Below are 13,933 nucleotides of genomic sequence, written 5' to 3'. Positions count from 1 at the left end.
AGAACAGGGTGAGCCTCTGTGGTGGCCTCTGAAGGGAGCCGCTGAGAGAAGATGTCTTTTACAAAGAATTTCTCAGGGATCATAAAAATCTAATTCTTTTCATTTGTTAATGTGATAAGTGGAGGGAGTATGCAATCAGTTCTGTTTGTGTGTCTGTGTCTTTGTTAACAGTCTAGCATTCCATTTGCATGACATCATTTTCAAATTTGGTGTGATGGTAGATAAGTTAATAATCACATCTGCCCAGCACCAGAAAGGGTTTCTCTTGTATCACAGGTGAGGTTTAGTACAGAGTCTTAATGGACCATGTTCCAGGCCTCCATTGCAAAGGTGGTTAGCAAGAGCTGTGGTCACAAGGCCGTTGATGTTTGCTGCCTTCATATAATAGGAAGATGGAACTCCACAAATACACATCAAATTGAGAGAAAAATTGAAAGACTGACGCCCTGATAAAATATCTTCCTGAGAACCAAGGAAGAACATATTTTCTGTATAACTGTTGTGATTTCCTGCCTGTTTGGAGCTAAAAGAGTCCACCAATACACGAGATGTCATGTGTTCTATTGAGCGTATCAGGACTTAGTAGTGTAGCTCAAATAAGTCACTAGATATTGACCAAACTAATGTTCATTAGAAAGGACATAGATGAAAAGACTGGGTCTCTCAGGAGGATATGACAAACTAATCTGGGTCCAGAGCTTCTTCTGCTTGCTGTAGACCACAAACGGGCACTAACCCCATTACTTTTTTCAAGTAACGAGTAATGTAAGGGATAACTATTGCAAAAAGGTAATTAGATTACTGTTACTTTCCTGTAAGCACGCTGTTTTACTGACAGTGACAGTGTACATCACTGTCACAACAGTGTTTGTTTTCATTTTCAGGCTTTATGGCTTTTCCTATAATACCTGGTGTGCCGGTCATAAAGAAGCCATCTTTCTCTCAGCAGCTTTCACACCTTTGTTGATGAAGATTTGTCTTAAATTAAAACCTGATAGTTTAATATTGATTTCTACAAATCAGCTGAAACACTGGATTTGTGTCAGCTGTAGTTTGATCAAAGTTCAAGTTTTTTTTTCTGATACAGTAAAAAAGCTGAAAATGTTTTTAGTGGTTTCATGTTGTTCACACACACAAAACTGAAGAAAGTCATTAGCATGTGAATTATTCAGTTTTGTAGTTACATTTTTTGTTGATATTTATTCACCTTTTTATGCCATTCAAACAAAAAATTAATGGAATAAGTGAGCAAACTGAAAAACAAAACAAAATATTGGTCACTGGTGTCATTGAGTCCCATCTAATTTTTGCAGTATTTTAGTATTAGACAGCAGTGAGGTCTGAAACACTGACTTTTGACAGCTGGAACAGGCTGATCCTGATTTGGATAAGTAGAAGAAAATAGATGAATCTCTCTATATAATAATATACATAATCTAATCTATTAATTCTTACCCATTTTCTGAGTTAAAAGCCCTCTATAGAATAATTCCTGCAGTGATTACAGTCACATGTTCTGCAACAGGTGAGGAGTTGAATTTTACTGGAAGCAACTGAATGCAACACAATATCACCAGCCCTCCAGGTAAGGTAGACGCTCTCAGCGACGTAATCTAAAGTTTAAACTGGAAAACTAACATTGTGAATGTACCTCTACATCTAAAGAAAACAAAAGGTAAGTAAATAAACCAGTAACATAAAATATACATTATTATTTTGTAGCGTTTTTGGTTTGACGCACTTGGGATTGAACTGAAATGGTTTTGCTTTTAAACATGAGCCATATCATGAAAATCATTTCTCTGCCGCAGATCGCTGAACAGGATCGACTGGATGCACCTGACGGACAGCGCACAGTGAGATGACTTCGTAGACAGCATTTGAATGATCATTATTAGTGAAAATAAATCTCAGTGCTGAGTAAAACATCAGACCTGATGATACTGAAAAGTGATTCGTGAATGATCGGGAGGAGATCCTGTGCTACGCTGCGCCCCACAGATCTTCTCTGTGAATATATCAGGTAAGCATTCGATTATTTTCTATATTTGAATTGTGTAAAATGTATTTTAGAACATAGTATAGTGTATCCAGTAGAGATGGACCGATCCGATATTATGTATCGGTATCGGTCCGATACTGACCTAAATTACTGGATCGGATATCAGGGAGAAATAAAAAATGTAATCGATCCATTAAATATCAAAAAAACACCTCACAAAACTTGCGACACGGCGTAACGCGGCTCAGTGTAACGTCGGAGCAGTATGCATCATGTGATAGAGCGGCTGTAAACCAGCATTTCATCTCCGAGGAAGTTATCCCAGAGAGAAGTAAAGCAAGTGTGTAAGTTCATCTCTGAATGTTTGTAAAGCGTTCCCATGTTAAGCTTAACAACCGATATATGGAGCGACTGCCTCTCTCTCTGTCTCCCTCACCTTCCTGCTGCTACTTCAATCGTGAAACTGATCAATGATCAGCTGATCGGCTTTTCTGTTGAGTCCGTCTCTCTTCTTTGTTTTTGGCCCACTTTGCACCAGAAAGAGGAAACCAGCGGCTGAACAACAGCAGCACCTTTAAGCTTGATACGCTGTTGTTAGAATTTATTTAATATTACTTTCTACACCAGGATCCTTTTCTACGTAGCTGACGCCTGGTAACTGTGCAGGGGCGGATCTAGCAAAGTTTAGCCAGGGGGGCCGATAGGGCATGAACAGGGAAAAGGGGGCACAAAGACATACTTTTCTTTCTTATTCTCATTTAAAATGTCTAGCTTTTAATAAATAATTATCTGAATCTTACACCCAAAGTTTTAATCTGATGTAAAATGTATAGAAGTCCATTTCTGTATATAGTAACTGTTATGTCTAATATACCCCAGTAAGCTATAGTACTTTTTCCTTTGGGAAGATACCATCTGTGAATTCTGCAATTCTGTTGAAGAAAGATGTTGAATCTATTTAATTATTCTTGAAAAATAATTTATTTCTGTGCATTTTTTTTCACCCTGCATCAAATTAAAGTTGATTACATCGATTAAGCATCATGAGGTGGAGGGTGGGGGTGGTTCCCTATTTTTTTTTTTTTTTTTTGGGGAGTTTGCAACCCTATTAGTTAGGTTGCTTAATATTTCTGCTAAGTACTCTTTAAAATACCAGAATAGGGAGGATGGAGTAGGTTTAAGTTTATTAGATTGATCAGTGTTGCTGAACTATGAAATATTTTGGGTGCAGTGTATTTTTTACATGCAGGTATAACAGAATAGCTTTAGTGTTGTTGTTTATTTAAACTTGAGTATGAACTTATACAAAATGCAGCAAGATATTAAAGAAACAGTTTTATTGATTAAAAAACACAATATTGGATTCATATCGGTATCGGCAGATATCCAAATTTATGATATCGGTATCGGACATAAAAAAGTGGTATCGTGCCATCTCTAGTATCCAGTGATATGCAGACTATCAGTCATTACATAGTCATTAATAGTATGACTAGTAATGACTTGTAATAGACATTATAAGTTATATTAGTATCTAAATACTTTTTAACATAGTCTGTGTGTCTCTAAACACAGTGTGCTCTGTTCATCTGTTTTAATTAAGCTTTGCTCACATTTTATGGATGTTTTGCGTTTGTGTTTTCTTTTGTAGATGAAGCCGGTGTCAGTCTGAGAGTTTCCAGTTTATGCCCAGAGGTGGTGGGGGCATGACATCACAAAGTGTAAGAGTGAATTCACTTAAACCAATGTTAAACTAAGATTTTTCTGTACATATTCACTTATTAAAGTCTTCAATTTTAAGGCTATATGCAGATCAAAGATTCCCATAAACACACTCAGCCTTCCCAGAAGAGTGGAGCTGTTAGGTGCAAAAGGCGGGAGGACATCATCTTAAACTCCTCGATAAATTCAGCTGCATTTATTGAGAACAAGAACTCTGGTGTCATGCACTGCATGTCAGGGTCTTTCCTGGCTAAACTTCAGCCTTTTGAAGGCCTAGCATTCTCACACACACAATGTTGGGAAGGTTACTTTTAAAATGTATTCCACTACAGATTACAGAATGCATGCCTCAAAATGTATTTTGTAACGTATTCCGTTACGTTACTCAAAGAGAGTAACGTATTCTGAATACTTTTGATATATTATCATGCTTTTTTACAAACAGGTCCACGGCTCCGAACCGTAGTAAAGGGACCTCTGGCTAATACGTCGGGTTCGTGTCGGGCTCGTAGCTGAAAACTAGCTTTACTTTGTTGTCTGGGTCAACTTTGCTAGCGAGAGACAGAGAGAGGCGTTGAAAGGCTGCTCCAACGGAACCTATTCTTTCGGAGGAAAACACGAACACAGTGTACAGTTGAGTCTTAATAGCTTACTTAAAAATGGGCTCGTCAGGCACTCTTCTTGGCTGCAGTGGTTATTATTATATTTACATGCTTCCAGCTCCCGTTTCTGCTCAGTGACAGCTCGGACTTTTCCACTCTCCTTTTTCTCCCTCGCGCTCACAGACACATAACGGGTATGACAGTCCATTCTCCCTGCAGCGCGGACTACACTGCCCATGAGGCTACAAGCATTAGGGCGATGCCTGTAACACTCTGCCTATTGCCTTCATATTAAATCCTTTTAAAAAATATTTCTTCACGTCATTATGAGACGCGAGATTGAGACACAGACATTAGAGCCTTTTAATGTGTGTTTTGTTTGGGTTTCCACCGACGTGGAATAACCAAAATTAGAGAGGGCATAGCCTAACATATGAAACGGGAAAAGACCACCATGTAATCCATTTATTTCAACAAAGTAACTGTATTCTGAATACCACCTTTTTGAATGGTAACTGTAACGGAATACAGTTACTCATACAGTGGAACCCCGACTTACGAAATTAATTCGTTCCCAAGGGTCTTTTGTAAGTTGAAAATTTTCGCAAGTCAAAGCACCCATCACGCCTTGTGAGTGAGGCGATGCTGAACGATAGGCTATAGGCTAAATGCTAACTAGAACAACAATACGTTGTTCAAGTGGAACAGCGAAGCACAATTACGAAAGCCAAGGGGTTGTCACATGATTCGGAAGGCATTGTGGGCATTGTAGGCTCAGCCAATCAGAGCGAGCGGATTTCGTTACACGGGCATTTTGCCGTAACACGGCAGAAATATTGCTGTTCAGTGCCTTCGTAACTTGAATTTTTCGTTAAATGGGGTATTCTTAAGTCGGGGTTCCACTGTATTTTGTATTTTAAATACTTAACGAGAGGAAATGGAAGAAAGATAATCTCCAGGTATCTTCTGATAGTTTGCGTTCTAGCCGCCTGGAGTTTCAAATGCTCCTAAACGTGCTAAAGCGGCCTTTTTCTCTGATATTATTGTGACCAATGGCCATAACCCTCGATTGCTATTTAAAGTCTTTAATTCAGTGGTCAATCCATGCCCTGATATGCTGATGGTCCCATCCTCAGCTCTCCGTGAACAATTTCTAAAATTCTTTACTGATAAAATTCTGTCTCTCAAATCCTCACTCCCCCCAGTGGTGAGCCCTGCTCTCACTGGAGAATGTGCTTGAGCCAGTGTCAGTCTGTACACTTAAGCAAATTGTCAAGCAACTTAAAATGACTAGTTCTGCATATGATCCTCTTCCACCTTGCATTGTGAAGGATGGTTTTAATGTAATTGGGCCCGGTATTCTATTTTTAATGAACTCATCATTGTCTTCTGGCTATGTTCCCTCTGTTTTTAAACACGCTATAGTGCAACCTTAAAAAAAGGTGTCTTGACCATTGTGATTTTGTTCATTATAGGCTGATATCCAAACTTATGGATACTTATTTGCTCCCCCTAAGCTTAATTTTTGAAAAATATAACATTTCTTATCACCTCTCTGTCGTTGATATATAAATATATTTTCAATTAGATGATGACGACTAGTGGTGCAATGGAGCACGGTTGATCCGTAATCCGAACCGATCCCACTCCACAGTTCGGCATGCACGTGATCCGAAGATCAGACTATGTGTATGGTGCGCATGGTCAGTCTGTCAAGCAATAGCTATGGTCAGCGCTAGCGGTCCAAGTGGAGGAGCAGAGGAGTTTGCGGTATTTAAGCAGCCCTTTGCTGCCCAGTCGGACCGGGCTAAAGCTATTACAGAAGCTATTACAAAAGCTATTGGGGTGTTTAGCTGCAGACGGGAGGCCGTATTCTGTTGTGCAAAACAAGGGGTTTAAACCAGTCAACGCATTAGTTGACACATTGACGCCGTGCAGCCCCACGCACGGGGGTGATCCGCGGTAACTAGTTAACGGAAATTTGCAGTTATGGCATTAACGTCATTTTAACGAGATTTACGCTGACAGCACTAGTTTAAACTACGATGAACGTGCTTGAGCCACGCTATGATATTCTGTCGCATGTCCACTTCAGTGACAAGATCGCTCCAAGCATGCATGAGCAGGAAAAGTTTAAATTTATGGCTGAGCTGTCCCAGGCATCTTGTGTTGCCCTAACTACAAATGGGTGGACCTCCAGGGCAACAGAAAGCTACGTGACCGTGACCGCTCATTATAGTGGTAGATAGAAAGCCCTGTACTGCCCTATAATGCATCTTAATTTGTTTTTATATAATTGCGTGGAATGAGTCTTGAGTTGAGTGTTTTTTAATAGGCAAAAAATACTTAAATAAGTAAATGGCGAGTTAAATTTTTGTCTTCTTCTTTTTTTCTGCTGATCCGAAAATTGATCCGATCCGTGACGAAAAAAACGTGATCCGATCCGAACCGTGAGACTTTTGATCCGTTGCACCACTAATGACGACATTGCTCCTTCATTGCACTGCTTCCTCGAGTGCATGGGAGAAGTCAGAGAATGGCTTTCAGGCAATTCCCTTATCCTGAATGAAAAGAAAACGGAAATTGTGGTGCTTGGCAACCATATGCCTTGGGGCCTATTAGCTGATACCTTTGGTTCCTTTGCCACTTCTTTCTCTGACTCAGTTAGTGACCTAGGTGTCCTGCTGGATAGCTCTTTTAAATTTAACAAACAACTGTCCTCAGTAATCAAATCTAGCTTTTACCAACTGCGCCTTATTGCTAAGGCTAAGCACTATGTCCCTCATAAAGATCTTGAAAATCTCATTCATGCTTTTGTGACTTCTAGATTGGATTACTGTAATTCTCTCTACTTTGGTCTTCACTCCGCTCTCCTTCATAGACTCCAGCTTGTCCAAAATGCTGCAGCTCGCCTCCTGACTTGCACCAGAAAATCACCCCCGTTCTTATTGATTTACATTTGTTACCTGTTAAGTCAAATTGTTGAATGTTGTCATTGTGTTTCTTAAATTTGTAAAGTCTTAGTTCAAGCAGTAGGATCAAAGAGATTCCTTTGATCCTGACCACCTCTCCAGCCAATTTGGTGCTGGGGGAGGCTGACGTGGGTTTTATTGTAGATACATCCCCTCTGGAAGATCTGTTTCTTGTGTTGTAAGCTTCCTGCTTTTATGACCCTTTTGGTCAGCAAGAGGTCACACAAATGCACCCCTATGACACACACATTCTCACATACACACACACACACAAGTTCTTGCACACACATACACACACATAGTGCCTTGTCTTAGAACCACTGGGGGGGTTTATGGAGGGAGGTGCTTGTGTTGTGCTGTATTGTGTAAACTGTAACTATCATGGGAATAAATAGCTGCAAGGAGCGCTACTCTTTGAAGGATTTGGGCTAGAGACAGGTGATGAGCATTGCTCCACCACCTGGTTCTGACCAAAGCTTCCCTCGTTAGCGAGTTAAAGACCGGTTGAAGATGTTGTGTTTTGTCTTCCGTTCTTCATGAGGAATAAGTCTCTAAACTAGCGGGGCCTGTGGAAACACAGACCCAACATTATCCATAAAATATTCTACTGAATTTACAATATTGTTGCTCATCTTTAAAAGATAAAATGGAGTCTGACGCACAGATAGCGATGGGAAGGTTGTTCCACAGATTAGGTGCAACCAGGGCAAAGGCACAGTCACCCCTAGATTTAGGCTAGATCTAGGCTAAACCAAGAGTAATTGGGCTGAAGACCTAAGGGCTCGCCCAGGGACATATAGACTAAGGAGGTCGACAAGATAACAAGGGGCTAAATCATTTATAATTTTAAATCCCATTTAAAAACTCACTTATTTAACATTGCTTTTTCCATCTAGTTAGTGTCCCTATTTTATATTTGGCTCAATTTTTTATCTATGTACTTTATCTTTTAGCTATATCTGATCTTAGTAACTTTGTTCTTCTATTCCCTTTTATTCCTGTATAATTGTGCCCTCAACCTGATGACATATGTGACACTTTGTTAATAGTCTTTTATTTAATCATGTCTTAATTTTCCTGTTTTTACTGTAAAGCACTTTGGTTTTTAAATGTGCTATGCAAATGAAGTTGTATTGTATTGTAAAGGTTTTGTGAAATGACTACTGAGTCCGGTGTCATCTCTGGAGGCCTGAGGATTAAAAAGAACTGGGGTGAAACTGCTTTACCTAAAACAGTTCATTTGTTTCCCAACATTTTTCTTTTCCTCCCTCAATTCTTTTTCTTTCTCTCAGGATAAGGAAATAAAGTGTGTGGTGGTGGGTGACGGTGCAGTGGGAAAGACCTGCATGCTCATCGCATACGTAACCAAAGCGTATCCCTCTGAGTTCATCCCCACAGTGAGTAGTGTGCTAATAAATCCTAGTTTCATCAGTTTATTCAGTCCATGTCAACAAGCTGCAATGTTTCTCAAGATCTTATTGTATTTTTTGAATAATTGTTATTTTTTTAAATCCTGTCCTGTGTGACAGCTTTTGCAATCAAAATTATGATCTGAATGTGTGGGAATCCACAATAACGGCCCCCAGGAGCCAGAGGCAGACAGAGATATCCACACAGCCCGGACCTGAGGCATTGATCTTATTAACCATCCTACGTCCTCCTTGCCCTCTGTCTCCCCCAGGTGTTTGATAACTACTCTGCTAAAGTGACGAATGGTGAAGAGTATAATCTGGTACTCTGGGACACTGCAGGTAAAAAAAAAATCTTCATTCAGTTTAATAAATACTAAAAATTTCAGTTAAGTAATATTTATATTAGTAACAGCAGCAACAGGAGATCAAACCTTTAGGGGCAATTATAATGTCATTTACAAAATGTATTTCAATGAACACATTTGTATAAGATAAAGGTCTGTAAATTTCTCTTACTTCACTCGCATTTTGCAGAATGTATATTTGTTAATAATTCTGAGTTGAATTACTGTGAATACAGATAAGTGTAGGATGGGTAATTTAATTTTGCTTTAAAAACTTGTTTTAGTGTAATATTTATTGTTAAACTGTATTTTCCCACTTATTTAATTTTTATGTACTGTTCTTTTAATACACAGTAATCGTGCAGTGTGGGTTGTTGGACACTGTAGAGAGGCATTAACTAGCTGTGGAGTGAAACACTTTTCAGACCGTGTCTGGTGCATTACAGGGACATTCAGGCTAATTCCTGTGAATTCAAGATGTGTGAAAATAAATGTTTGTATGTTTTTGTTTTCTACAACAAGCAGACTTTGTGGATAATTTCAACTGCAAAAGGGCACGTATACAGCCTGAATACCGGCTAGTGTTTTCCATGCTAACAACATTAATAAAACAAGAATCGTTAATAAATTACTTTTAGTATTACTTTAGTAATACTCATACTTTTAGTTTTGAAGAGAGGTGAGAAGTAAAGAAGTCTAAATACTTCATTAGTGCACTTGAGTACAATTTTTTTGTAGTTTACGGCGGTATGTATTTTTCTGACAGGTTCAAGACATTTGCAGGAAGTGTTTATTTCACATCATTACGCGCCTTCAAACATCAAACTGATGTAAGCCTGTTGGTGTTTCCATCACTGGGGCTTTTTCCAAAAAAGAGATGAAAGAACATAAACAGGGGAGGAATAATCTGGAACAGCCTTTTTGGCGAAAGATTACTCCAGATTTTATTAAACATTTGATGACACTCTGCTGTAGATGATGAGATACCACAGTTTTCACATTAAGGAACATTGTTGTGAAATTGTTCCACAATTTTCAGATTGATGAACATTCTGAGAAACTATGTGTCTATTAAATGTGCTTTTATATTTTTAAATCCTGTTACTGATCTGTTGCAAATTAACCCAATCAGTTGGAAATATTGCTCCAGCTGTTTCTTTTCAAAAAAAATATTTTCCATTAATCACTTAAATGTTTCAGATAATATCATTAATCTAACTTTTAATCAGGCTTTTTGTGTCTCCCCCTTCAGGTCAGGAGGACTATGACCGATTGCGACCCCTCAGCTACCCAGAGACCAACGTTTTCCTCGTCTGTTTCTCCGTCGTTTCACCCAAATCTTTTCAAGATGTCACAGAAAAGGTTTGTCTACTTGGTGTATGCATTTTGTTTCTAATAAGATCTACATTTATGCCTTTTACTTTCTTTTTACTTTCAGAATAAATAAGTACTTGGTACTTAAAAGTAATTTAGATTAAAATAATAATATAAAAATTAATTATTAATCTATGTGACCTTGTCTTTGTCTTCACAGTGGTTGCCAGAGATTGCACACTACTGTCCGGGGACGCCCTTCCTGCTGGTCGGGACTATGGTGGATCTGAGAGATGACAGCTACACCCTGGAGATGCTGGCCAAGGAAAACGAGCAAGTTGTGACCTTCAAGGACGGACAGGAACTGGCTCATAGGCTGAAAGCTGTCAAATACATGGAGTGCTCAGCTCTTACACAGGTACAAGAAGTCTGCTGGTGTGTTTTTTAACTACTAAATGGATCAGTGTCTAGATATTGCAGGTTTTTAGGGTTTCTGAAGGAAGACTGATATTTCCAGGTCATGGTTTCACTATTGCAGATCTGTTTCTAAAAATGTGAATTAAAGGCAAATGTCATCTGAAAAACACAAGAATCATACTCTAGAACAGTTGCAACCACCATAGCATTACTGAATGCCTTCCCCTAGTCAACAAAACATTTAGGCAGGTTTTGCACACTCTCATTTACCCTTAATAAAGAAGATTAAGAGCTGGTTCACTGCTCCACAACCACAACACAAAGCATAATGTTCAACATGAATCTGAGTTTCAACCTATAGATTGACTCGCCTCTCTGGTGCCAGGCATAGACCGTCACGCAGTAAGTGTGATCCCCTAACCTAAGAGCACATCCACTTCTTATAAAACAGATCCACCACCCCGGTTTGTTAAGGGAGAGAAACTTTTCCACATAATGTTGCAAAGTTGGGTCAACCAAAACAGCCTTTGAGGTCAAATAGTACCTGTCAGCTACCTCTGAAGTCCCGCATGCTACACATTTTTTCTGATGTGTTGTTTTTATTGTAGTTTTTTTTTTCTTCTTCTTGGTAACTTTGAGTTTCTCTTTCTGTTTGGTTCTCAGATAGGAGTGCAGGATGTGTTTGAAGAGGCCGTCCTTGCTGCTCTGGGGAAGTCAAGTTCCAAACCCAAGAAGTGCTGCACTCAACTATAGATGTCACAAGACGTAGAACAAGAGGAAGAGGATGACCTTATCCTCCTCCTCTTGGAGAAGTTGGAGGTTTGACCTGGAAGAGATTATTAACCTCGATGTGAACAAAGGAAGAATGCTAGTTAGACCAAAAACAATATAAATATCTCTTTATTTAGCAAGCAGAGCTGAAAATGCTCTAAAAAATACAAATACAAAAGTATATTGTATAAATATAAATAATTTATGCAGATTTATTATTAATGAGTGCAGGCAAGTCTTTATATACAGTAGATTAGGTTTTTTCTGAACCTATGTATACGTTGTAATTTTTATGCTTATTAATTACTGTCATTCACTCACTCATTTTTTTTTAATGGACACAAACTTCTATAAACTACTCATCTAATATCATTCTCAGCCTCCACAGCTTTTTATTGACCTGTTCATATGCAGCTTGTGTTTAAGGTACAACCATGTGAACAGGAAACTGCACGCTCTTTCACTTTTATGTATCAGGAAACCATCTATTCCTTAGTAGGTTTTAAAATGATTTAATTACAACCGTAGATGAACAACAACACATGACATATTTATTTAACAAAGCTGCCACACAAAGAAGCAGTGTGTGATTTGGGGTGATCATTTGGGCTGTAAAGTGGATCGGGGGGGGGACGCTGAAGCACTTTACTTTTGCTTCCTTTGGTGCAAATGAAAGTGACACGAGGTTCACTGGAGAGGGAACAGGAAAACAGGAAAAGGGAAAAAAAGAGACTGGTTTTACAGATAGTAACCAAAAACCATTGCTCTGTCCTTATATTTGGTGACTGATTTTTTTCTCCAGTTCAACTTTTTGTTTATGTCCTTGTACCTGCTGGTAATGAGACAGTGCTTCCAACACATTCAGGTTGGTGAGGTAGATCAGCTTCTCCAGAATGGCATATCGATGCAAGCTGACCTCTAGGTGCTCTCTATACCCTTTGGTGTTTCTCAAACGCATGTACAATCACAACCAGAGACTAATGAGGTGGGCTTTGCTTGCTCAAGAATACAATTTGGACATTTGCAAGTAAAGGTGTGTCTTTACAATGGTAACTCTAGTGATCCACAGTGGAAGCAGACAGGGGTTCTCTGCCATTTTTCTTTCAACCGTTTTCTCCTGTTTTGTGGATAGACAGGGAGCTCAGCCATTGTACTTTGTTATCTTACAGACAGAGTCGTCTTAGTAGCAGTAGTCTTTTTTAGCTAGAAAGTTGTGTTTTGGCCTTGGAGACGCTGACACTTAGAGCTTCCCTGTGTTTTATTTTGGTCCTAATTAGTTTGTCTGCATTAATTGTAAAATAAATGGTGTTTTACTGACGTTAACTATGTGGTGATTAATTTTGGGGGGGGGGTTCACTTTGTGTTACACCCCATCCCAGATTATACTTTGCATTTAAGTGGGTTGTAACAATAAGGACGCCTGGTCAGGACAATGGAGTGTAGTGAGTATAACAGGAGGAACACTGACAGAGGCCTAAGGATGGCCTCCAGGGGGTGCTCATTTGCTTGTTTCTGGCCCACAGACTATCAGAAACAGACTCCATCTGCTGGAATAAGGGTCTGACATCCTTTAGTGGGACCTGTGCTCACAGTCCCACATCATGCATCTTGATTGGAATTCACTAGAGTCTATCAGGTTCACCACTGGCTTTTTATCATAGATGAGAGCAGGTTCATACAGATAGATGTGAAAGGTGTCTTGAGATGCAGTGGTAAGTGTTTTACTGCCTGCAGCATCATCCAGCATGATGGCTTGGCAGTGGGTCACTGATGGTCTGGGGAGGCTTATCCTTGGAGGATCATACAGATAACCTCCTCAGAACCACTGTGGATACGGGCATTGATACCATTGACTGTCTATGACATTTTCCAGAGCTGAGTCCAACTGGGAACTTCTGGGACACTTTTTTTACTCACGTGACTGCCCAGTCTCCACCGAGCCACTCTCATTTTCTCTGAATTGCTGCCTACCTGTCCACATGCCCTGTCTTTTGATTATACCTTCACCTCTTTTAATAAAGCATCTAAACTATTTGTCAGTTGTCTGCTTTCCAGGTCATACTGAAAAGATGACAAGAGCATTACGTCAGTAAAGATTTTTAATTTTGAATATTTCAATTATCAAGATCAAATGTGTGATTTAAGCGGTTCCATGACTTCTTGAGATCTTTTTTTTCAGCATTGAAAATACTTTTACTTTCATACTGTTGATTAATCCTTCTTCATTTTTAGTTAAATTATATTAATCAGTGTAGGATATGTACACCTAAAAGGTATGTTGGGTATGTTGAGTATGTTGAGTATGTTGGTGCAGCGTGTTGCTATCTGAATCCAAAGCACCATGTTGTTTATGACTGGGTGCATCACTTGTGCATCT

General features: G+C 39.2%; 1 protein-coding gene across 1 annotated transcript; it reads left to right on the top strand.

Annotated features, from left to right (window-relative positions):
- Positions 1–1,580: 1,580 nt before the first annotated feature.
- Positions 1,581–13,695, top strand: LOC116312086 (cdc42 homolog). Its single transcript, XM_031729446.2, has 8 exons — positions 1,581–1,675; positions 1,812–2,023; positions 3,654–3,723; positions 8,591–8,695; positions 8,980–9,049; positions 10,307–10,416; positions 10,589–10,786; positions 11,449–13,695. The coding sequence occupies exons 3-8, from the start codon at positions 3,688–3,690 to the stop codon at positions 11,536–11,538; spliced, it is 609 nt and encodes a 202-aa protein (XP_031585306.2). The 5' UTR covers positions 1,581–1,675; positions 1,812–2,023; positions 3,654–3,687; the 3' UTR covers positions 11,539–13,695.
- Positions 13,696–13,933: the final 238 nt, after the last annotated feature.

The sequence above is a fragment of the Oreochromis aureus genome, linkage group 22, assembly GCF_013358895.1.
Source record: "Oreochromis aureus strain Israel breed Guangdong linkage group 22, ZZ_aureus, whole genome shotgun sequence".
Taxonomy (NCBI): Eukaryota; Metazoa; Chordata; class Actinopteri; order Cichliformes; family Cichlidae; genus Oreochromis; species Oreochromis aureus.
The sequence above is the reverse complement of the archived record's forward strand: the minus strand, read 5'-3'. Positions and strand labels throughout refer to the sequence as shown.

Coding starts and splice junctions, on each gene's coding strand:
- LOC116312086 (XM_031729446.2), top strand. CDS start 3,688: ATGCCCAGAGGTGGTGGGGGCATGACATCACAAAGT. Junction 8,696..8,979: donor CCTCTGAGTTCATCCCCACA/GTGAGTAGTGTG, acceptor TGTCTCCCCCAG/GTGTTTGATAACTACTCTGC. Junction 10,787..11,448: donor AGTGCTCAGCTCTTACACAG/GTACAAGAAGTC, acceptor TTTGGTTCTCAG/ATAGGAGTGCAGGATGTGTT.